The sequence below is a fragment of the Hemicordylus capensis genome, chromosome 3 (genome assembly GCF_027244095.1).
Source record: "Hemicordylus capensis ecotype Gifberg chromosome 3, rHemCap1.1.pri, whole genome shotgun sequence".
NCBI classification, from domain to species: Eukaryota; Metazoa; Chordata; class Lepidosauria; order Squamata; family Cordylidae; genus Hemicordylus; species Hemicordylus capensis.
Window position 1 is genome coordinate 62237519 of NC_069659.1, and position 24407 is coordinate 62261925.

General features: G+C 40.3%; 1 protein-coding gene across 9 annotated transcripts in view; it reads left to right on the forward strand.

Moving 5' to 3' along the window:
* Nucleotides 1–24149, forward strand: part of ARL13B (ADP ribosylation factor like GTPase 13B) — a 59894-nt gene extending 35745 nt beyond the window's left edge. For 6 of the 9 annotated variants that reach the window (XM_053306752.1, XM_053306750.1, XM_053306753.1 and 3 more), the window contains exons 5-11: nt 9128–9233; nt 10439–10641; nt 12888–13002; nt 15265–15520; nt 17112–17228; nt 18548–18616; nt 22496–24149. In XM_053306752.1, coding sequence (XP_053162727.1) covers nt 9128–9233; nt 10439–10641; nt 12888–13002; nt 15265–15520; nt 17112–17228; nt 18548–18616; nt 22496–22572 — 943 coding nt within the window. In that variant the 3' untranslated portion in view covers nt 22573–24149. Of the gene's footprint in view, nt 1–9127; nt 9234–10438; nt 10642–12887; nt 13003–15264; nt 15521–17111; nt 17229–18547; nt 18617–20053; nt 20098–22495 lie in introns of all 9 variants that reach the window. The other 3 variants (XM_053306756.1, XM_053306758.1, XM_053306757.1) reach the window with 3 other exon arrangements.
* Nucleotides 24150–24407: the final 258 nt, after the last annotated feature.

Below are 24407 nucleotides of genomic sequence, written 5' to 3' on the forward strand. Positions count from 1 at the left end.
TCTGTCTGCTGCAAGAGATTGCGCTTGGGGATGGGGCCACAGCTCAGTGGTAGAACATTTGCCTGCATGCAGAAGTCTTCCCAGGTTCAGTCCCTGGCATCTCCAGATAGGGCTGGGAAAAGCTCCTGCCTGAAATCTTGGAGGGTTGTTGCCAGTCAGTGCTGAGCTAGATGGACCAATGGTCTGATTTGGTATAAGGCAGCTCCTCTGTTCCTAGAAAATGAGGCTATAGCAACCTTGTCATAATTCCGCCTAGGTGTAAATTTGTTATTAATTATATCAGATATATTTTAGAATGCAAACAACAGTCCCTTCACCTAGGTTGAAAGTTAAGGATGTTTTTACCAGAAAGCTTTATAGAGTTTTAAGATGAGTGCTATGCTTCAGTTTCATAAGGTGACAAAAAGATAACTTTTTTCACAGTTTTGATGTGAGTGAAAATAAATGCTTCTCTTTCACATGTTTTTACATAAGCTATATTAAAATCAAGGCATCAAAGGTAATCTTGGTTTCCCTTGTTAAAAGGAACATGTGGAGAACCCCTTCCCAAGTAACGTGCCTAGAATTATCAGAACTCTCTTTGGTTCCATCAAGATTTATCTGCAGTTTTAAGCCACACTGGAACCTCCAGCTTTGTCTTGAGGCAAAATTAGGTGTTCATTCTTTTTGTACAGTGCTTCTAACACCCCACATGCTTGACTTTTCTCAGTTAATTCACTTTAACCCAAAGGAAATAGCTGAATATTCATGCATGGGGGTGAAGAACTGTTGGCTCGGTTTACTGGCCGGACAAAATATTTTACTCATCAAGCTGTGTTGGTACATTGTTCAACAGGACTTTTCCCCCACTCGTCAGGCATCATTTTTCACTCATCGCAGACTAGTGGATTTCTGCAGCCCTGTTTATGCAGGGTTCCCTGCATATGCTTACCTATGAACATATACGTGGGGGTTCCATGTGGTTCTCTTCTAATCTCAGATGTACCTATGCATAACAGTTAAGCCACTGAAAATGATAAAGATCATAGTGTCTTTGTGACTCACCCCTCTGCTTATTTACGTCTGTGAGCAGGAAGTTAAGAGTAGGTGTGCATGTGCATTTACACACCATTTTTGTGTAAATGGTGTGTAAATGCACACACCCCTCCCTCCCTTGCCTAAACTTTACATCTGGTCCCCTCTGGGTTGTGTTTTCCATCTTCTACCCCGGATGAGGAGCTGCCTGCCAGCCTGTGGCGTTGTTCCAGCTGCTGTCTTCAGAAGAGCCTGATATCTAACACTTGTGTTAGCCCGGCAGTCCTTCATGGCAGGAGGGGCTGCTGGGTTGCCAGAGGCTTATAAATCACTGAAGGCACACCTGAGGCGTGGCCGGCGGCGTGGCCAGCAGCCTGCCTGTAGGCAGCTGCTGAAGCTGGCCGCCGAAGGGGACCAGCCTTTGGGGCTGGGCCTTCGGGGTGGGACTGAAGACTGGGGGGAGGCTATATTGTGGGTGGGCGGAGGTTTGGATTAGAAGGCTGTTTTTATCGTCCTGAGTTGTGCCAGGCCTATTTGATGAGATGTGTTTGGGCTCTCCTGAGTGGGATGGTGCGCGGGGTGCGTCTGGCAGCCCTGGGGCGGCTATTGCTGTAGTGCTGGGTAATAGAAGAATTGGCGCTGGCAGAGCAGCTGGCCATTACAGGGGAAGGGAATTTAGTAATTTAGTAACTATTTCCACTTCCAACTGCTCTGTCAACTCTCAGGCCTTGGAGAGCAACACTAACTACCTACAGAGCCTGGCCTTGCTCCTTTGTAATGCCAGATCAGTTCAGAATAAGACTAAAATTGTCCATGATTTGATCATGGATGAGGGAACTGACCTGGCATGTATAACTGAGACCTGGTTGGGGGAGGCGAGTGGTCCAGTGTGGGCTCAGCTGCTTCGTCCAGGTTATTCTGTTGTGGAGCAAGTTAGGGGAAGTGGGTGGTGGTGGTGGAGGAGTGGCTGTGGTCCACAAAAATACCATCTCCCTTATTAGGGCCCCTGTGAGACAGTTGAATTATATTGAGTGTGTGTTTTTGAGGCTCTGAACTAGGGATAGATTGGGGATTCCAGTGGTGTACTGTTCACCCCGCTGCCCAACTGACCCCCTAACTGAGCTGTCCGAGCTGGTCACGGAGTTGGTGTTGGAGTGTCCCAGACTCTTGGTGCTGGGGGACTTCAATATCCACTTTGGGCTTGTCTTGTCTGGTGCGGCTCAGGAGTTCATAGTGGCCATGACAGCTATGGGCCTATCCCAATTAGTTTCTGAACCAACTCATGTTGCTGGCCACACACCTGATTTGGTCTTCTGTTCAGATCAGGGGGGTGTTCCATGGGTTGGGGATCCAGTGGTTTCCCCGTTATAGACGGACCACTACCTGGGTGAGGTTGGTATCACGGGCACAGTCCACCCCTGCAGGGGTGATGGACCTATTAGGATGGTCTGCCTAAAAAGGCTGCTGGATCCAGTAGGTTTCCAAAAGGCCTTGGAGAATTTTGAAGTTGGTGTGGCCGGTGATTCTGTCGATGTCCTGGTGGGAAACTGGAATAAGGAACTCAACAGGGCAGTAGACACGATTGCTCCTGATCATCCATCCAGACCTGCTTCAAAAATGGCCCCCTGGTATACCGAGGAGTTGCGAGGGCTGAAGTGGCTGGGTAGGTGACTGGAACGCATGTGGAGGAGAACTCAACCCAAATCTGACAGGATGCAGCATAGGACCCATTTGAAGGCTTAGGCAGTGGTGGTGCATGCGGCAAAAAGGTATTTTGGTCAGCACGCATTGCCTCCATGGGTTCATGCTCAGCAGAGCTATCCCGGGTTGTGAGAAGTATAATTTCTGCTCCTTCTGTTTTAAATCAGAGGCGCTCTGCTGTGACGCTTTTGGTGGGTTCTTTGAGGACAAAATCTCCTGTATTTGGGCTGACTTGGACATCACTATTTTTGCAGGTTCTATGAAGGAGGTGTCCAGCGATTCCTCTTGCAGTGTTAGGTTGGATCAGTTTCAATCTGTGACTCCTGAAGATGTGGACAAGCTGCTTGGGGCAGTGCCTCCTACCACCTGTTCTCTGGACCCTTGCCCGATTTGGCTGTTTCAGTCTAGCAGGGAGATTGTTGGAGGGGGCCTAGTTAATATAAATGCATCGCTGAGAGAGGGTAGGGTGCCTCCCTGTTTGAAGGAGGCAATAGTTAGACCTCTTCTTAAGAAGCCTTCCTTGGATCCCTCAGCAATGAATAGTTATAGGCCAATCTCCAATCTCCCATGGTTGGGCAAGGTGATCGAGAGGGTGGTGGTTGACCAGCTCCAGGCAGTTTTAGAGGAAACTGATTATCTAGACCCATTTCAAACTGGCTTTAGAACAGGTTATGGGGTTGAGACAGCCTTGGTTGGCCTGGCGGATGACTTTTACTGGGGAATCGATAGAGGGAGTGTGACACTGTTGATTCTCTTGGATCTCTCGGCGGCATTTGATACTATCGACCATGGTATCCTTCTGGGTTGCCTGGGGGAGTTGGGGAAACGAGGCAGTGCTTTGCAGTGGTTCCGCTCCTATCTCTCAGGTAGATTCCAGGTGGTGGAGCTTGGTTACAGTTGCTACTCAAAATGGGAGTTGTTATATGGAGTCCTCCAGGGCTTCATTCTGTCACCAATGCTTTTTAATATCTACATGAAACCACTGGGTGAGGTCATCAGGAGTTTCGGTGCTGGGTGTTATCACTATGCTGATGACACTCAAATCTACTTCTCTTTTTCATCTGCATCATCAGGAAATGGTGTTCATTCCCTAAATGCCTGCATACAGGCAGTAATGGGCTGGATTAGGGAGAACAAATTGAAGCTGAATCCAAGCAAGACGGAGGTGCTCATTGTAGGGGCTCAGAATCTGAGGAATGAGTTAGATCTCCCTTTGCTGGATGGGGTTACACTCTCCCGGAAGGAGCAGGTACCCAGCATGGGAGTACTCCTGGACCCAGGCCTCACCCTGGTATCTCAGGTGGAGGCCATGGCCAGGAGTGCTTTCTATCAGCTTTGGCTGATTCAACAGCTGTGTCCATTCCTTGAAGAGGACGACCTCAAAACAGTGGTGCACCAGCTGGTAACTTCCAGGCTCGACTACTGCAATGCTCTCTACGTGCGGCTTCCTTTGTACGTAGTCCGGAAACTTCAGTTAGTTCAAAATGTGCCAGCCAGATTGGTCTCCGGGGCAACTCGGAGAGAACATATTATGCCTGTTTTGAAATGGTTGTCCTGGCTGCCGATATGTTTCTGGGCAAAATACAAAGTGCTTGTTATTGTTATTACCTTTAAAGCCCTAAACAGCTTGGGTCCTGGTTACCTCAGAGAGCGCCGCCTTCTTTATGATCCCCACCACATGTTAAGGTCATCTGAGGAGGTCCATTTCCAGTTACCACCGGTACGTCTGGTGGCAACTCAGAGGAGGGCCTTCTCTGTAGCCACTACTGGGCTGTGGAATGCGCTCCCTGAAGAGATCCATAATTTGAACTCTTTATTGACCTTCAGGAGAGCCCTTAAGACTTATGCGTTTGGCCTGGCCTTCAAGGGTTTTTAAATTGAAAGGGTTTTTTTTAATGTACTGGAGTTTTTTTTTACGGTTTTTAAATTGTTTTTTAACTGGTTGTTTTATGGTATTTTAGGAGTTTTGTTTTTGTTGTTGACTGATTTTGACTGTTTTTATTTGTAAACTGCCCTGGGCCAAATTGGGAGGGGCAGTATAAAAATTCAATAATAATAATAATAATAATAACAACAACCACCCCCAGTGAGGCACTACCTTGGCATGGTTGTGGAGCTTGTGTGCTCTGAGGAAGGTGAGAGCTATGCCAGAGGTCCAACCATACTGGACAGGTCTCACCAGAGGAGCCAGACAAAGAGTGCCTCTCCCATCAACAATATGGTGAGATGTAACTTTAATAAATCTATACCGGATTGGTTGTCGCCCGGGTCAACAAGGACCGTGCCAGGTGCTGGAGTCCCTGGACATCTGGTGGCAAGTGGGCAACAGGACTCAGGATCTTCAGTTGAGCAACCAGGGCTGAAGACAGCAAAGTTACTGGAAGAAACGTCGCTTAACCGGAAAAAAATATACGAAAAATGCCAACAAGGAAATAATGATCTGCTATTACAAGTCTAGTCCCACTAGAAGAGGCAATTTAAAAAGAATGTACCAAATTTGGAAAGAGACGCATCCAGATACAGAAATAACAGAACAAAGGCTAGCAGACCAGAGAAGATTCATAATAAGAAATAAAGTATTCACAGGAGTTGAGCTGGAAGAACTGCAGAGAGCAACACAGGCTCAAGAAATGGAAGAAGAATTACCACCAACTGAAGCAGTTGCTCAGGCGCAGGGGGAGGTGGAGGAAGTGTTGGAAATAGAGGATGCCACTGTTGCTGAACTGTTTCAAAATCAAAACCAGGAAACCTCCCCTTTGCCTTCACCTCAAAAACCTGAATGTCATTTAACAGAAAAGCAACAAGAACTAAAGCAAAAAATAACTGAGCACATGAACCAAACAACCAACAGGGTTCGACTTCCAGCTCTAAAAACAGTTGCCAAAAAACAACTTGCTCAGGCATTAAAAGATGTCGATGCTGCACTTGCAGAAATAACAACCAAGAATTTGCAAGAAACAAACCAACTAATGTACAGTGCAGCAACAATAACAACACAAGAGCTCGGATATAAGATCAGTGGACCTGTCAAAAAAGAAAGCAGTACATCACCTAAATGGAATATTAGATTAGAAAATAAAATCTCAAGGCTCAGATCAGATGCTAGTAAATTGAAAGATATGAAAGACAAGAAGCTGAAGAATGAAAACACCAAACAGTATCTGATCCAAAAATACCACACAGATTTAAGGAAAATTAGAGAAGTCCTGGAAATAATAAAGCAGCAAATAACAGCAGTGTCAAAGAAGATTAGCAGATACGAAGCCAGAATCACACAACACAGGCAGAATCTCCAATTCCAGTCAAATCAGAGACGTTTCTACCAAAGCATAGAAGGAGAAACTGGAAGAAACGTAGAAACACCAAATAAAGAAGAAACAGTGCAATTCTGGGGAAAATTATGGGACAATCCAATAGATTATAATAAAAAAACAGGCTGGATGAAAGAGGTCAAAAATTGTAACCAACAAATGCAAGATCTAATAATAACACCAGAATTAATAAGTGAAAGAGCAAAGAAAATTAAAAATTGGACTGCACCAGGCCACGATGAACTGCATGGCTTTTGGCTTAAACACCTAACAAGCCTTCAAAAACAACTATCAAAACAGTTCAATCACATTTTGCAAGGCGGTGATATTGAACAATGGCTAACAACTGGGAAAACTCATCTCATCGTGAAAGACCCAGCACAAGGTGCAGTTCCAAGTAATTATAGACCGATAACCTGCCTGCCAACCATGTTCAAATTATTAACTGGAATAATAGCAGATGAAGTCATGCAACACTTATTAACTAACAAAGAGCTTCCAGTTGAACAGAAAGGAAATTGCCCAAACATCAGAGGCACAAAAGACCAGCTGCTGATTGACAAAATGATTTTAGAAAATTGCAAGAGAAGAAAAACCAATCTAAGTGTTGCATGGATTGACTACAAGAAAGCCTTCGACTCATTGCCTCACACATGGATACTAAAATGTTGAGAAACGACTGGTGTCAGCAAAAACATTCAGATATTTATTTAAAAAGCAATGAGCATGTGGAGTACACAGTTAACAATCAATGGCGAGACACTTGGACAGGTTAGCATTAGAAGAGGCATTTTCCAAGGGGACTCACTATTTTTTTCTGAAGCGTTTTTCTTCTTAGCAAGATGTAAGAGGAAAGGTCACCTCTATAAAGATTGTAAGCCTAAACAGGAAGAAAGTTGAACAAATATGCGCTCTGAGAAAGTTGAACAAATATGCGCTCTGATGAAGGACCATCCGAAATAGGCTTAAGAATTCCAGATTAGCCTATAAGGACTTTTTCACAGGATTTTCTCCAGCTTGGCAAGAAGTTTTACTCCTTTCTGATGCTATATTTTTCTACATGCATGTTTAGATATCATCTACTCCATTAGTGCTTGACCACTTTTTTGGATTTTTCATCAATGACTGAGTGCTCATTCTTCCATCTCTCCTCATATGGACTAATATTGTGGTGCAGTACATTTATGCGCTTGTTTATATGTATATTTCTTGTTTTGATCAACTATATGAGTTACAATGTTTGGATATATGCATGTGCAGAATTATCTGCTAGACTGTTGTTATTGACTCTAGTTTTCTAGACCTATGTTTGATACGGGTTTATTACCCTTATTTATAATATAGCATCTTGAATTTGGTTCAAGGATATAAGTGTATTGCCTTTTTTCCTCCATTTAGTTCCTTGGCTATTTTTGCAGTTATAGCAGTGCTACTTTGGCCAATTTTGCAGCGTTTTCTACTATTAATAGTATTTTCATGGTCTCTGAGTATCCACCTTGCACGGTGTTTTTTCTATTCCAAATCCTTCCAATTTAACTTTAACAGCACTGTACAAATATTTATTTATTTTATTAGATTTTTATACTGTCTCACCCAGATGGTTCTAGATGGTCCACAAATATGAAAATAGATAAAAACAAATACGTTGTACATAAGCGTGTAAAACACACATATGGGGTGTGACTTTCTCTCTCTACCTTTTACCGTTATCTGATTGTGCAGTATGGGCTGTGCTGTGAAGAACAACTTAGAGACACACTGTGCTGTGAGGAACAATTTACAGAAACCAAATCTTAAGCATGTTTGTTTAAAAGTAAGCCCTACTGAATGCAGTGAAACATAGTTCCAGAAGACTGTACATATTACAAACCTATTCAGTCCAAGCAACCCACTCTTGTCAGAGTTGGTGTTGGCAAAATACATTCTTGGGTTGCTTCAGCAGGTCCAGTGCGGAGGCATTGCTGATGTTATTCCTCACCCTGGGAAGGATTGGGCCTAGCTAGCAACTGCTGCCTGAATAGACACCCCTGCCATGGTGGCAAACACTGGTTTCTTTCATTCTTGGCTAGCTAGCAGCAGCTGCAGTAATGGGGTCCACAATGCTCCATGCAGTATTGCAGCAGCCACTGGCTAGAATGCTGTTGCTGCCACTGATGAATCCCACCAAGAAAGGAGGGTTCTCACCTGGGAAGAAGGAATGGGCCAGTCAGAGGATATCTTGCCAAGGGCCCCTGAAGTTGAAGAGTTGAAGCTTGAGTCTTCCTGTGTAGGAATGTTTAGATGTAAACCCCATTCTGTATGCCTGGGATTGTAGTTTTAGTCTCAATTCCTGCTCCCCCACCAGCCCCACTTCAAGGTAGCTGTTGGAATATAAATGTCTGTCTTTCTTGCACACAATCATCCAGTTATAACTAGGACAATTACACATGAGCGACTTGGGGCTGAAAATCAATTCCATTTCTATAGATTGTTTGAAAGGCTTTTTTAAATAAATGAAAAACCTCTCCTATCTGCATCAATCTCTAGCACCAAGGGTGACCAATTCCAGGAATCTTTTCCTTGTCCCCCAAAGAAGGTAACCACTGTTAGTAGAGCTGACATCTCTGATCACTTGTTCTAATCAACTGTGTGAGGTTCTCCTTATCAGGACCAGTGTATAAACAAGACAATTTGAGTGTCTCGGTAATTAAATGGCCAACTCTAAGGTGGTCTTTCCCTTCTCAATTTATTATCACTTTTTAATGCAATGTTTATAAATTACATAAAGGACAGCTTTGATCAAGAAGAAGGCACAGCATATCTTTCAAGAGTAATTAATGCGAAATTATAAATTACAACTGATGAGAAGTAGCCAACTTGTGTGAATTAATCCACTGAAGTGAATTATTATTAACGTTAGTATTAGTATACTATTTTGCAGTATCAGGAACTGAATTTGACCTTTAGCAACAATCTGTCATTGTTTCCTATTGTTTGTAAGCATTTAGATTTATTTATTTATTTATTTATTCTGGTGCTCTTGTAGGTTGACTTGAGTTAATTTTCATGGGTGGTAAGCAGCACTGTTGTACCTTCTCACCTGGTTGTGTTCTTTTCCTTAGGTTAGCAAATAAGCAGGACAAAGAAGGTGCTTTGGCAGAAGCAGATGTAATTGAGTGTTTATCTCTTGAAAAACTTGTCAACGAGCACAAATGCCTCTGTCAGATTGTAAGTGCATTTTAATAAGATTAATTAACTTGCTTGAACTTGATCCTGGGCAAAACTTTGAGATGAGAGTTGTGAAATTTTGCTGTGCCCATCCATTCTACAAAAAGCCTTGTGCTTTTCCTGTCTTGGTACTTCTGAGCTCTGGTTGTGGCTGCTGTACCAGTTTCAATACAGGGCAGATTGACTTGATTTTAAAGACAATTGCTACCTTGTTGGTTACTCAACTGAGTTTCCCAAGGTGGCATTTAATCAGTGGATATATAGGCACTCATTTGGACTTGTGGCATTCAGGAACTGGAAAAAAACCTTCAGTTGCTCTGTGTGCGTGTTTGAGCGTGTGTGGTGCATGTGCGCATGCGTGTAAGTGTGTTTGTGCATAAATGGAAAATGGAAGCTTCAGATAGATATTCTACTAAAAATGTTCATGAGATTCTTCTCTTTGTGCAGAGCTAGACTTTAATGCATGGTGGTTTCACTTTAGGTGGCAGGATAACATGTTTCAAATTTGGTTCTTGATATTGTGTGGGATAATCTGTCTCAGTTTCATTCTTTAAACTAGAGTAGATCTGGGATTTTCCAAGGTGATAATATGTCCACTTTTGGAGTAAATGAGTGGTCTTGTTGGTTTGTAGGTATTATCTCGCATTAAAAGTGGCTTCTTCTGCTAATCATATCTAATTGCCCTCATTTTATCTTGCTTAAAAAACTTTAAAACCTTTTCACTTTATATACCAAAATATAATATCTGTAACATTTTTAAAGGCTCTTTTCCTAGATAAATCCAAAGATTCCTTTCCCCCGACAGAAGGATTCCTTACTGAGGAGGATGGGAACCTGTGGATCCAGCCACTAGTCAAAAAAATTCTTAGTAATCCAGATCCTCATTTAAATACAGTAGCTGTTGTGCAAAATGCCTAAACTGTGAAAATGTTAAAAGCACCTTTTGAGGATTTAGGGGGACAGCTTCTGAAAATGTATTTTAAAGCAGAAAATTGTAATTTTAAAGAAAAAGTGACCCTCTTACTGCTTTATTAATAACAGATAGATCAAAATGTCTGAATGTATGAATTATTATTGGTGAGTCAACAGTATGTTGGCTGCAAACATAGTTTTCAAAATTTCTTGCCAGTGAGTTTAAAAATCTCATTGTTAACATTCATGGTAATTTAAAACATGATAGTACAACTGTTTTCTGTTCCTTATAGGAGCCTTGTTCAGCTATCATGGGCTATGGGAAAAAAATTGACAAGTCTATAAAGAAAGGTTTACTTTGGCTGTTACACATTATAGCAAAAGACTTTGATGCCTTACATGAACGAATTCAGAAAGACACCACCGAGCAAAAGGCTGCTGAAGAACAAGAGAAACGAGAACGAGCAGAACGAGTGAGGAAAATCCGGGAAGAAAGGTACTTTCATTTTCTTTACGAGGAGACATTACATTAATGAATGTACATGATCATCAGGGTTTATGTGATTTTTAAATATTTGGTAAATTTTCAAATATAATAATTATTAATGATAACACAAGCAGATGTCCCCTAATCCCCTGCTAACTTGGCAAAGAGGCACCTTTTAACATGGCAATTCGCTTTATTTAGCAAGGGGAGAGTAACTGGCCCTATTGACCCCCAGGACAGTGCCTCCAGTGACTGTTGCTGGTGACTCTTTTATGTTTCTTTTTAGATTGTGAGCCCTTTGGGGACAGGGATCCATCTTATTTATTTATTATTTCTCTATGTATATCGCCCTGAGCCATTTTTGGAAGGGTGGTATAGAAATTGAATAAATAAATAATAAATAAATAATATTCCATGTTTTGAACTTGGATATGTTGCTACTTGGGTATGCTGATTTACTAAGACTGTCCTTTTCTGGCTAATCTTCATTAGAATCAAACACCATGGCCCAAGTCCAAAGACCTAATTTAGATATGCTAAAGTGAGAGAATCCAGCCATAGCACAAACTGTTCATGAAATGTTATGAAGACTGCAATCCTATGCATATTTACTTGGGAGCAAGCTCCATTGAACTATGTGAGTCTTAGTACTGAGTAAGCATGCGTAGAATTTTGCTGTGAGTTTCAAAAGCAATTTTCCATGTGGTGTAGAAGATTCTATCCCAGAAATGGCAATTCAAAGCCTCACTGGGCATGCATACTCCTCCTATAGTTCTCTAAATTGTGTTCTCTATAATTACTGTTATAGTGTGTCTACCTCATGCATCAAGATAATTTATTTTGTGCCACCAGAAAATATGTAGATTTTTTAAAAGTGCAACCATCTGCTTATTTTGCCTAATTTTACTTTCAAGATCCAAATTTTAAAATACTTGGGAATTTTTGGCAGGAACCTGAGAGTGAAAAATACTGTTACTGATCCCAGCTTCCCTGAGCAGTAGGTTCTGATTATAAGTAGATGTTATTGTGGGCTTATGGTGACTTTATAATAGGTTATTTATACACAGATTTGCAGGTTTAGCAGTGGGAAGCAACTGTGCATCCAGGCAGTACTAGTTCTCCAAACAGCTTCAGCCTAGCATCCTAGCCAGGGATCTTCTGCCAGCTAAAAACCTTTCCTGTCAAGCTCCAAGCTATGAAGGGTATTATCTCTTCTATTTACATCATTAGCAAAACCTTTTCTTCCAGTCCCCATCCAGGAAAATGAGGTATGGCTCAAATTCCAGTGGTTTAAATAATGGGCATCAGAGTCCATTAATGAGACACTATTGTAAAATACTCAGTGCCAGGCTATACATAAACTTGGAAGATGAGGCCATGTGGGATGAATAAAACACTGGATCAAACCTATAACACTTTCCCAAAGACTTGTGCTGCTCACTCTGGCTTTTGAGACTTCATTTAACACAATCCAGATAAGGGAGTTCAAAAGCAAGCCAAACAATAAAAGTGGTAGATTAAAACCAGCTTGTTGATAAACTGTAAACCTGAGCAAATAAAAAGATCTTTGCCTGGTCAAAGATCAAAAGAGGATACAGGAAGTCCCCCTCTTTCAAATAGGATTTGTTCCATAAGTTAATTTATAAGTCAGATGTTCATAACTCAGAATGCATATAGTTCCCAAGAGTGATTACTTGTTTTGTATTTGTGGGTTTGAAATTAAATATATTATGAAGCTTTGTTTGTAAGTATGGGTGTTGTTAAGTATGGGTGTTTGTATCAGGTGCCTGTATCAAATTTGGCACCAGATGACACTCCTTAGGAAGAGTATTGCAGATAAAGAGTGCTACAGCTGAGAGAGCCTTCCTAACTGCAGAAGGTAGGGTACTCAGAGAAAGACCTCAGATGATGACTCAAACACTCAGGGGGGTTCATAAGGGAGAAAAATGTTCCTCAGATACTCTGGTCCCAAGCCATTTAAGGCTTTAAATAAATACCAGTACTTTGATTTATGCCTAGAAATGGATAGGCAATCAGCGCAGTTGTTTGAAAACTGGTGCAGTATGGCCCTTATAGCAAGATAAAACGTGCCTAACTTACAAGAAATGTTGAAAGAATTGCTTGAGATCATGTGAATTGTTTTGAACTTGAAATAAGCTATATAAATGCGAAGAAGCATTTCCTTTAGAATTGCATTGATTCAAGTTTATCTTCTTTTTTAAAAATGATGATAATAATAAATAATAATAATAAAGGGAACGAAAAGAGAGAGAAGAAGCTGAACGTGAAGGAAGAAGCATATCTGATGAAGCTGACTCGGATCTAGTAACTGGCAACCCATTCCAGCCTATATCTACTGTGATCACTGAGGTATCAGAATGTTCATCTATTTGAATTTATTTGTAACAGATAGTTCAGTATATGTGGATTCTGAGTGTTGCTAGAAACCAAATCTCCCTGCTAACCCTACCCATCAACCTGCAAAATCTGTGTTAGCAGAGGTCAGTAAGTATCTTTACCAATATGAATTAGTGAGGGCAGGTTTATTCTAAAGTGTTTGGAGTTGGAAAAGGTGGTCCAGGCATTTTAAAAATATATATAAATTACGGTCTACAGAATATTCAGATCAGGAACTTGCAACATGGATCTCACTATGTCTACTAAGTATTAATTATCATTTAGCTCAAAACCAAATTTTCAAGTGTGCAGAACAAATGGAACAAAGTCTGGACAAAGGCAAATGCCAACGTTCGGGTATTCCAGAGGAGTAACAAACTCATATACAAGGCATATATAAATAAAGCATACTGATAAAGCAGAGGCACAATGCAAATGGTAATATTTGGCAACCTAATTTCTATTTGAATAGGGAGTGAAGTCAACTCCCAGGGACTAGATAGGAATGAAGTGGAGAGTGAAGACACTGGTTTCTAAGACTGCTCAGGGAAGTTCAGTGCAGGTCTCCCCACAGCAGACCCATGTATTGAGGCTCAAGAGGATAGTAATTTTAGCTCAGTAGTGAATCTGGATTCTGTGGTCCACTGATCCAACTTGAAGCTCAGCAGTCCAGTGATTCAGCTTAGTGGGAGAGATTTTGAGTAGACAGTGGTTACTTAGCCAGATAGGCTGTGGAACAAATCTGCATACTTGGTTTTGATTGTATTCCAGGCTGCTTTGATATCTTGGGGTCAGGGAAGATTTAACCATTTTGCTGTCAGGAAAAATTTGGTTTCCTTTAATGCACAGGAATCAGTAGCTGTGCATCACCTTTTGCTAGGCAACTTTTGCTTTGGCTCTATCTCTGCACAACACTGCTGCTTGACCCAAGCAGAGGCCAGTTTCTTCTTGGCACCTCATGCCTATCTATGCTTTGCTTCCATCACTTTCTGTAGAAAGCCAGAGCTTCCGGGGGGCAGGGGGGAGACAATGTCCGTTAACAATTAAATCATACATAATTCTTTGGGTAAAATGCATGTTAGAAAAAGTTGTCAGCTATCAGTCTGTTGGAATCATGAAAGTGATTAAAAGCTGAGAGAAGCTATATTCATATTCTAAGCACATATATAAGCACATTATACACAGTGATTTGTTTTATACAGACCCCCTCACCAACCGAGAGGGTTCTGTTCTGGGAAAACCTCGCTGTTGGCAAGCCATTGAAATCAATGGCAAATGAGGTTAGGGGAGTTGTGGTTGCAAAAGGACAGCAAAATACAGTAAAAATAGAAAAAAATATCCACAAGCCAGTAGAAGGAGTGAAGAGAAACCTCCAAAAATCACCCCGACACCCCCAAAATCACGAATCTCCGTCCCAAATTGCTGTCACAATTTGCCAGTCATGGATACTGAAAAACGTGATTGGGAAACCCGTGGATGGGAAGGGATGACCAGCTGCTTCCTTCATAAACACAAAGTAATCTTATGTAGATTTAACTAAGAGTTTATTCAGAAACAACTCTATTTTCTCCTTTCCCTCTCTTTTCCTTTCTGACTTCACCCCCCCACACACACACACTCTCTCTCTACAGGATCCCCACTGGGACAAACTTGTCCATGACAAAACATAACAGATTACTAGGTAGAATACAATAGTTTGTTTATGGGAGCACCCAGTAATCTATATATGCATATAGGGTAACTGAATTAGGGCTATTGGAAAATATTTGTACAGTTTAAATATGTGACATGTAAAAACAATTAATGTAAAGCTGTATATAACTTTTCTTTTCAAAAAGTAGAGCAACTGATTAATATTCCAAGTTAAATCATGAGCATCATCTTGTAGTTCTGAGATTCTAATCTTTCTTTTTAATATGATTGAGTATATGGAAATAATAGTGGGCTATCTAGGAAACTTAATACAGATCACATGTTGGCAGTGAACATGCTTAGAGTAATAGCTCTTTTTAATTTCGCTAGCATCTACAGACTTATTGTCAAGCTAAATGAAAGAACATTTGATAAATATTTTCCTTAGAACAAGTGCTATATACATGTATAATAATGACATGAAAAACAACTTATATTTTACATCTATTTGCAAAAAAATATTTGTATAGTATTTTCTGACATTTATGTTGACATTTCTTCTTTCCTGTTTTACTAAAATGGCATTTTGCTGTATTTCGTTAGAATGAAAAGAAAATTGAAAAAGAGAAGAAAAGACAGAGGGAGGAAAATGAAAAGGATGCCATTGCCCTGAAACATAAACCAGATCAGGAGAATATGGACACTCAAAGCCTGAATAGCCAACAGTCCAGTGACTGTAGACTGCTGGAAAGCTATAAATCTGAACTAACAGAACGGCTAGAACATGAAGATGAAAATGACCGGCCAGTCTCCGAGAGTCGTGATTCTGGGGATAATGCTGCCTTGAATTCAGGAGTAGGTGGGTTGAGTTTCATGACCATAAATGCCATAAAGCCTAGCTTAATAGCCAGCTTTTAGTAGTGCCTGACCCAACCCCATTATCACATTTGCTTGAACCTGTGTCTCTTACATATGTGAGCACCTAGTGTGAGTGTCCTGGTGTGCACCCTGCAGAAACCCTAGCCAGCTCTTGGGGAATTACTCTGACCTTTTCCTTCTACAGGGGCCAGTTCTGACCCAACTGTGGATAAGCAGCTATCGGTCTGATAAAACCACCTCAGGAAACCAGCATCTTTAGACAGATCATCAAGTGCAGTGAAACTTTACTTCAGATAGTGGAGCATCAGAATAAAGTGTCTCAGAGCAACAAACCTAGAAGCCAGGGCTTTTCAAAGAAAGGTTTTCATTAAAAGCAAACCCAGTGGAGGAGGCAAAAGACAGTGGAGGAGAAGAGCTGGTCTTGTGGTAGGAAACATGAATCATCCCCTTTGCTAAGCAAGATCCACCCTGGTTTGCATTTGGATGGGCAGTTACATTTGTGAGCACTGTAAGATATTCGCCTTAGCAGATGGGAAGAGCACCTGCATGCTTGCATGCAGAAGGTTCCAAGTCCCCATCCCCCCCACCAGCATCTCCAAGACTGGGCTTAGAGAAACTCCTGCCTGTAACCATGGAGAAGCTGCTGCCAGTCTGTATGGACAATACTGAGCTAGACGGACCAGTGGTCTGACTCAGTATAAGGCATATTCCTATGTTGCTTTGTAATAGCAGATTTGAAATTAAAGAAATTGAAGGATGTTTCAGTGAAGAGGGGGAGCTGGTGATAGTGAGAGCCAACAGAGGTGCACCTTGGTAATTGTGGAGCCTGGACCTCTTTTTGGAGCCCACCCACTCCACCCCCGTTGCTGCGAGTTAAGCATCATTCCCACACACCATGACACACTTGGCTCAGAAACTGAGGCCCAAATAAATATTTAAACAAAGGCAACAAAAGACTGAAAAAGCTTCCCAGAAGGGCTTTCTGGGTGATCAGCTGTATCCATGAGAATTTCCAAGCGATGGGTCATGGAGGCTGAGTAGGCGAGTAAGGACCAGACAGTATCAAACAAAAGCAGATGAGGTGCCTGATCAGCCAATTAGCAGGGCAAGGTTTGACTTGATTGTACATGAATTCAGTTGGAGTTACTGTTCAGACTTCTACTGTCCTGGGCTTTTGTGTCCTTGGCCCGGCAACTTCTTGTAAACTGCAAAGTATTTGGGAAGGGGAGCTGTTCCTGCCACCCCAAGACAGTTCTTTCCAGCATTAGCCTATGTGAGACTCTCATCTGTACAAAATGGCTCCTTCTGTTCAACAATGGGGCTTCTTCGGCAACAGCTTTCAAAACTCCTAGTATGTGCAGAATGGTTAGGAGAGAGGCAGGGATTTCTTTCATTTTGCTGTGGTTTGAAGAAGTTAAGAGACAATCCTGCTGTTTCTTTTTCTTCTTAACATCAACACACACACACACACACACACACTTTTCAGTATGAAAAACAAGCATCATTATTAATACAGTTCACTATTATGGTGCTAGACTTTACGTGACCAGTGCTATTTATGTTTCCTTTAGAAAACAGTAAAAAGAAAGCAAAGAAACTAAAATTAAAAAGAAGCCACCGAGTAGAACCAGTCACCACAGAAGATGGTATTTCTCCAAATCCTACACCAGTAGCACCTCTTGCACCAGGTGAGGTTAATATATATATATATATATATATATATATATATATATATATATATATATATATATATATGAATGATTACTATATATATAATTACTAGAGTTTCTGATAGCTGTAGTACATTGACTTTGAACACTGAAAGATAGATGTAACTTTTGACAGTTTTTACAAAACGTATAGAGATTTAGGGATAACACCGCAGCAGTTGGATTCTCTTGCCTCTAGTGAAAAATACTCTCCTAATACTGATATTTGTTGCAGTATAGATTTTCTTCAAATGTTTTAGTTTGTCAGGGCAAACTAAAAGATTACACAAATTAACATTTATTCCCCAGATGGTGTGGACTAGATAGGTATTCTAGAGTTGGGAATCTCTGCTATAAATAAAGTACTTTCTAAAATATGCCAAATGGCTGTCTCCATTTTAGCATTTTAAGACCAACATAATCTTAAAGCACATAAAGCACATATATGCTTTACTAATACTTTCTTTCTTGATTAGATTCCTTTTAACAAATTCAGTGGTTTTTTCTTCCCTTCCTTTGAATAGTTAGCTTACAGCAATTGATTCAGATTATCAGGTTTACTCACATTTCTAGAATATTTGGATCAAAGTCTAAAATAGGTAAAAGACACAAATATGTACATTTGGTCTGGACATGTAGATATACATAAATTGCTTCCTTTTCTTAGTAATTAATAATCCATATATCACTGTTGTGCTCCATAAATGTATTGATTTACAGATCTTGACTATATATAGACAATCTGAATCACCACATCTGTAGCTAGACAGGGCCTTAAATGTATTCTATGTTGGTTAGTTAGGGTAGTTAGGTAATTAAAAATAGGAACAGCCCCCCCCCCCAATTAAAATAAATGTTTTGAATTTAAGTTAAATGCTAAAAACATGCTATGTTTTTTGGAACCTTTATCATTAAATATGCTGCCAAATCACTGATAATACTTGTCACTAAAAGTAAGCAATAAGGAACAAAAAAACCCCTTTTGAGACACGGTATGAAGTAAACATTTTGGAACTAGTGTTGATATGCTTAACCTAGTTAGTTCAAATTCACATTTGGAAGTTTTATATAAATCATGGAAGCACTCCAAAGTGCAGCTACTATGGCAGTCTCCATACATTTTAGCTCTTAGGTTCTTTCCTATCCCTCGTAGCTTGTTTTAAAATGGAACTGTCAATGCAGAATTTTATATTGAAAATATCAGTTGAGAAATTCACGACTTAACAATGATGAATGTATGCATAATTAGACTTCTGTCTGACGATGTAGTGTTGCTGTTTGATATTTCCCCCCTATAGTTGGCTGGGAAACTCCTAAAGTTAACAGAATTCGAAAACTTGAACCACTTGGTGAAACCCATCGTAATGGTAACTTCAAAAGAAATCACAATTTGGGGTTTTTAAAACTTGCAAGTCCATTCCATGCTGCATGTTGGCTTCTCTCTTTCATTTCTACTAACCTTGTGGTGCTTTAATAGCATGTTTGTTTTCAAAAAGATCCATGCTGCTTCTTAGTCTTTTGTCATTTAAACTAAAGTATAAGCTGCATCTTGCTTATAAACTGTGCTTCATTCTGTTTTCTACAGTACAGATTATTGCTCAGTGGTATACCCTTGTATCACAGTTTTTTTTTTTTTAAAAATAACAATAATAATATAATAGGCCCAGTTCTATTACAGTATTGCTGTTCTTGAGGCAGCAAGCATGAATTGTCCTCTTTGTTAAGCAGGATCCACCCTTGTTGCATTTTGAATGGGAGACTACATCTAAGCACTGTAAGATATTCCCCTTAGGGGATGGGGCTGCTCTGGGAAGGGCACCTGCATGCATAAAGTTCCCAGTTCCCTCCCTGGTATCTCCAAGATAGGGAGAGAGAGACTCCTGCCTGCAACCTTGGAGAAGCCACTGCCAGTCTGTAGACAGTACTGAGCTAGATGGACCAATGGTCTGACTTGGTGTATATCAGCTTCCTATGTTCTGTATAATATTTAAAATAACATTCTTCATTGTATACAACTCAGTTGAAAAATATAAATAAATTGCATAGGAAACATGGAAATATTATCAGCTGCCTATAAATATCAATAACATTTCAAAGGTTGAATTAACTGCAAAATTCTGCAACGTGAAGGTTAGGGAAAAGCCTGAAGAACCTTTGTGTGCATCATTCATAGCTTTTTTTCTGAGACTAGGTAGAAACAATTGATAGCAATACAGTATATATTACTTGATATATGCAAAATAGATTGTTGCTCTAAACCTAGTTGGTAGTACATGGAAAGAGGTTCAAAATATAAGATGTTCCTGATTTAAAATGCAGTGTTCACTTTAGCTGAACTTTTCCCTATTCAGAAATGGCTACTAGGAGAAATTGTTTCAGAACATCCATATGCGTTTGTACTATAGTGTGCAAATTGTTTTGTAGCAAGCTTTCTAGTTGGGCAGTATTTCTAAGCAGAGGAGGCCCATAGTTCTGGAGCTAGTGCCTTGCATGGACAAGGTTCAGTCCTCAGCATCTTTTTCTACAGGTTCTCAGGTGGAAAAGACTAGGAAAGACCCATGCCTGGGAGAGATGCTGGCAGTCAGAGAAGACAATCCCGGGCTAGATGTACTGTTAGTCTGATTTAGCTTATGAAGTCAATTTCAAATATTTCCAAATTGTTATTTTTCGATTAATACAACTACTTTTTATAGAATATATGTGATGGTAAGCACAAATCTTATGTATTATAATAGAACAGTTATCTAGTATGTCATGCAATATGCCATTCTGACAAACTTGTATAATTAATATTTCTTTTTAAGGAGTATAAAGAGAAGAGAGCAAGAGAAAAGACAGGATAAAAGAGGTAGGGAGGAGAGGGAAAGGCTAATTCTTTCTGATTACGTTCTCTTTGCTCACGGGCAGCCTACTTGGTGGCTGGGGCATGGGAATGGGAATCGAGATGTGTTGCCTTAGGTGTGACACCTAAGTACTGTTCTTCAATTTTCCACATGTGAAAGAGGAGGTCTTCTGGTCCAAAAATAGTACTGACTGCAAGTGCTAATTTAAGTTGGTGAATTTGATGACATTAAGAATGTGTGTGGACTTCACCTTGTAAAGCTATAATTCCCAGACTGAAGAAAGGAATACAATTAATTTATTCATAATCCTTCATGGAGTTCCTTGCATTCTTGTCCATGTTTAATTGAAAACATGAAAATTTGGAATTGGGATAATACACCTAAATCCACACATCAGTTGGGGACCATTTACTGTGTCTCTGTTGGCACTACTCATAGCCAATGACTGCAGTTTAGGAACCGCTACTATAATGTGTGCATTTGCTAGAATTTTAAGAATCTTCAGCTTTACGAACTACAATTTCTCTACAGTTTGGCCCCTTAAACAATTTTGTCAGTGTTCACGTTGTTTCATCACAGAAGAGAAGGCTTGGGTCTATTTTTGGTGCCACTGAGAATCTAAAAGCTGTTTGCACTTGCCTTCCTGCTCTATGTCCTGCTCATGAGCCCCCATGTTTCTTTTTATAATTATGCATGTACTAAACTGCATGTATTATGTGTTTGTGTAAAGACAGATGTTTCCCTTTTCTTCTGAGCATTTGTGATAATTTGTCACGGGGGGTTGGGCATTCACATTTTCCTCTCTTAAATCCTGTTATTACCACAGGATACACACTGCATTGTCTAAAACAACAACAAAAAATTGTCCAAGTGTCTGATTTAAAGGAAAATAAGCAGATCTGGCGTCAAGAGTATGCACTTTAGATCCCTGATAGAGTTCACTGCTGTTAGCTTTGTGATTCATTGGTGGCTGTGTGGAAAAAGTAAGAGGTTGTTGGGCAATGACCCCTTGAGAGTTTTTCTTTTTTCTTTTCCCTTGCTGTATTGCTTCTGGTTGACTTAACGTATCACTGCTGTTACCAACAATAGCAGTTTGGATGTGCCTGTTAACCTCGGCAACAACATCCTCCGCAACAACAAGGAATATGGTTCCCTGTACTAAAGTGGCCCATAATCTAAAAATAAGCACAAGAGACATGAGCATCCGCCGATGGAAGGAATGCTGTCCTTGCTCAGTAAGGACAGTTGCTCTGCTCCTGCTAAAATAAGAGAGCCACTACTTTAAAAGGTGCCTCTTTGCCCAATTTACTTAGTAAATTAGGTAAATTAGGGGTGTGCACAAAATTAGTAAATTAGGGGTGTGCACAAAACCAGTTTGTTCAGTTCGAGACCAGACTTGAAACGGACTGGGCATGTTGTGCTGCCACGGCCGTGGATGTGTGTGTGTCTAAAGCTTCCCCCACCACCACCGGCCCCCACCATTAGTCTTTATGGGGCTAGTTTGGCCCATTTTAGAGCCTTTCTAGTCCTCTCCTGGTTCATGACAGCCATTTTGAAGGCCACCACACATGCATATAAGTTATTTGTGCACTCCAGTAGGCATTTCAAAATAGCCACACGAGCCGGGAAAGAGCCGGAAAGTCCCGAAAACAGGCCGAACTGGCCCTGTAAAGACCGGCGGGAGGGCCGGAGGGTGAAGCTTTAGAGACCCTCGCCCTGCGGCTGTGGCAGCCCCCCGCCCCGAGGCCTGGTCCAGCTCAAGAGCGAACCCTCGAGCCAAACCAGTTCGATGGTGAACCAGCTCGAGCTTGGGCTGGTTTGCACATCCCTAAAGTAAATGTGTGTTTATACATATGATCACAGATGTATAAGATGAACACAGCATTCTGCCCATTGTGACAAGTTTAGATTTTACTCCTCTCCCTCATTTATATTACCTTTGACCAATGTTCCAATGTCTCTTTAAGACACTGAATGTTCCAGCAGAAGTTATAATCTTAGGGAAATCAATGGGGTCAATCTGACTGCTCATTAGTATGCCTGGATAGAGTACCTGTAGCATTTACTGAGCATCTGCTGGTCAGAGATTATAGAATTGTTTCAGATGCTACTATTTTCCTTCTGTAAGTCATTCTTCTGGCAAAAATTGTGCTATTGGACAGAAATCCATTTAAATAAATAAATTGCTCACTAAGCCAGGCAAGAGTACATATTTCAGTATTACACATTTTGCCATGGGGTAATTTGTGGCTGAAGAGAAAATCACATCAGACAGTGCGCACAGTCTCCACTCAGTAGTTAAATTAGCAAAGTATTCCATACTGTTAAGCTGATCCTCAAAAGGGTAGGCATGTAGGCAATGTCATGTATGCTAACTTTTTATTCTTTTCTAATATGTATTAGATTTCTATGGAAAGCCGCTGCCCCCACTGACTATACGGCAAAGACCTAACAGTGATACCCATGATGTAATTTCTTAACTAGCAGTCGTGTGGCAGCTTTAAAAAGAGTACAGCCCTATATTAGACAGTGTTTCCTACTTTAAGGAAATACTTTCTGTTCATAAAAGCTGCTGGGCAAGGACACTAAGATTGCCTTGGGATTTCAGCAGTGATGACTGCCCTCCTGAACTTCGCTTTTCTTTCCTTACCATCGACTCATCGACTCATCTTCAGGGCTTAATGTAGAAAAAGAAAACTTTTATGAGTAGCATTTCTGGAGAATGGGACCAAGGTTTCTTATTTGGTTTCTTTGCTGGAATAAGCTATAACCTTAAAGAAAAACACTTTCAAGACCCAATGCAACTTGACTGTGCACCTATAAGGACTGTACTTCAGTTTGACTTGGTGATTAGTATTTCTACATTTAATACTTCAAAGGTTCTCTTTTTTTTGTAAAATATATTTACATCAAATGGGGAAAGGTATTAACTTTACATTTTAAATATTTTTATAATTTTTTAGTATTTTGTTTGGAAATATTGGTTAACAGAACTATTTTGAAATATTAAAACTTATAGATCCACAAGCAGGACATACTTAAGAGTGTCATGTTACTTTTGCAACAATACATTTTTCTTGTTATTTGCCTCACAACTTGCCATAGCTCTGAATGTGTTGATATTGTCTTGATCCACCAGGAGAAAATGTTTGCGCAAATGGGCGTGGTGGTGTTTCCTCCAAGCGAAAAAAGTCCATTGCAAAGAGTTAGTGCTGAATACACAGAGCCAAAGCTAGAGTCTGAATCATACCAATCATGTATCTGCTGGAAGAAGGAATGATAGATACTGGGGTGGGAACTGAATTTACCTCTCCACTCCATTTTCTACCCTCTGCTGGATGATTGGTATTATTCCAGACTCTGTAGGGTTTTTGTGAAGAAGGCCACCATTCTTGGAATGGCCTTTTGAGCTTGGTGATATATGAGCACAGTACACAAACCCTCCAATTAGAGCATCTGTGTTTTGATCTCATGCAATAAATAGGATTGTATCCAAAATTATGGTGGTTTTCTTTGTGGGATGCTTTCATTATAATGAAAGTATTAAACTTTCAGATGAATGCATAGTGATCTCAAACTAACTATTCCAAGACTAAAAACTGTAAGCAACTAAATTATTTTTTAAAATAATTTAAATAAAGCCTTTGGACAATGTCATCATTTCTTGTGTGTGTTTCCTATAACACCAAAATGATCTTCGTAAGTTTTCACTTTTCACACTTCCTTGCTCAGATTCAGAGGCTGTATGGGGGAATCTAGTGATTTAGACTGTTTGTATGAGCAGAGGCTTCCTTGTACACTTAAATGTCAGGGTCTGCTCTGTATATTCTTGCCTCCTGTGGGAGCCTCCGTTGATGCTGGAGCTGCAGGTGAAACTTAAGAAGCTGTCATTCTTATCCTGTGTTATTCTACTTGTTTTGTTTTAAAACAAATTTACAAATAGGGCAAACATAGACATTGTTTTTGTACTGTACAACTATGTATGTTTTGAGTCTCATTTGAATAGAATAACTTCTGCACTTTTAATAAAACTGACACACTGTAATCTCATATTTTACTTCTGTGACTTCACCATCATTGTGTAAAATATTGTTAAGAAAACATTTCTCAAAGCACATCTAAGCTAAACTTGCAGGGAAATCAATTTACAATCCAAAGCTTGGTTATTTCCTTTTTCAGCAGGTGGTTTTAGGACTGATGAAATTGTCACTTACTGTACCTCAAACAATTTTAACTCTTTTAATTTTGGTTTTGGAAGACTACCACTTCTCTGTTCCAGAAATCTCTAATAGGATGGGTTAGACGCTAGTGCTAA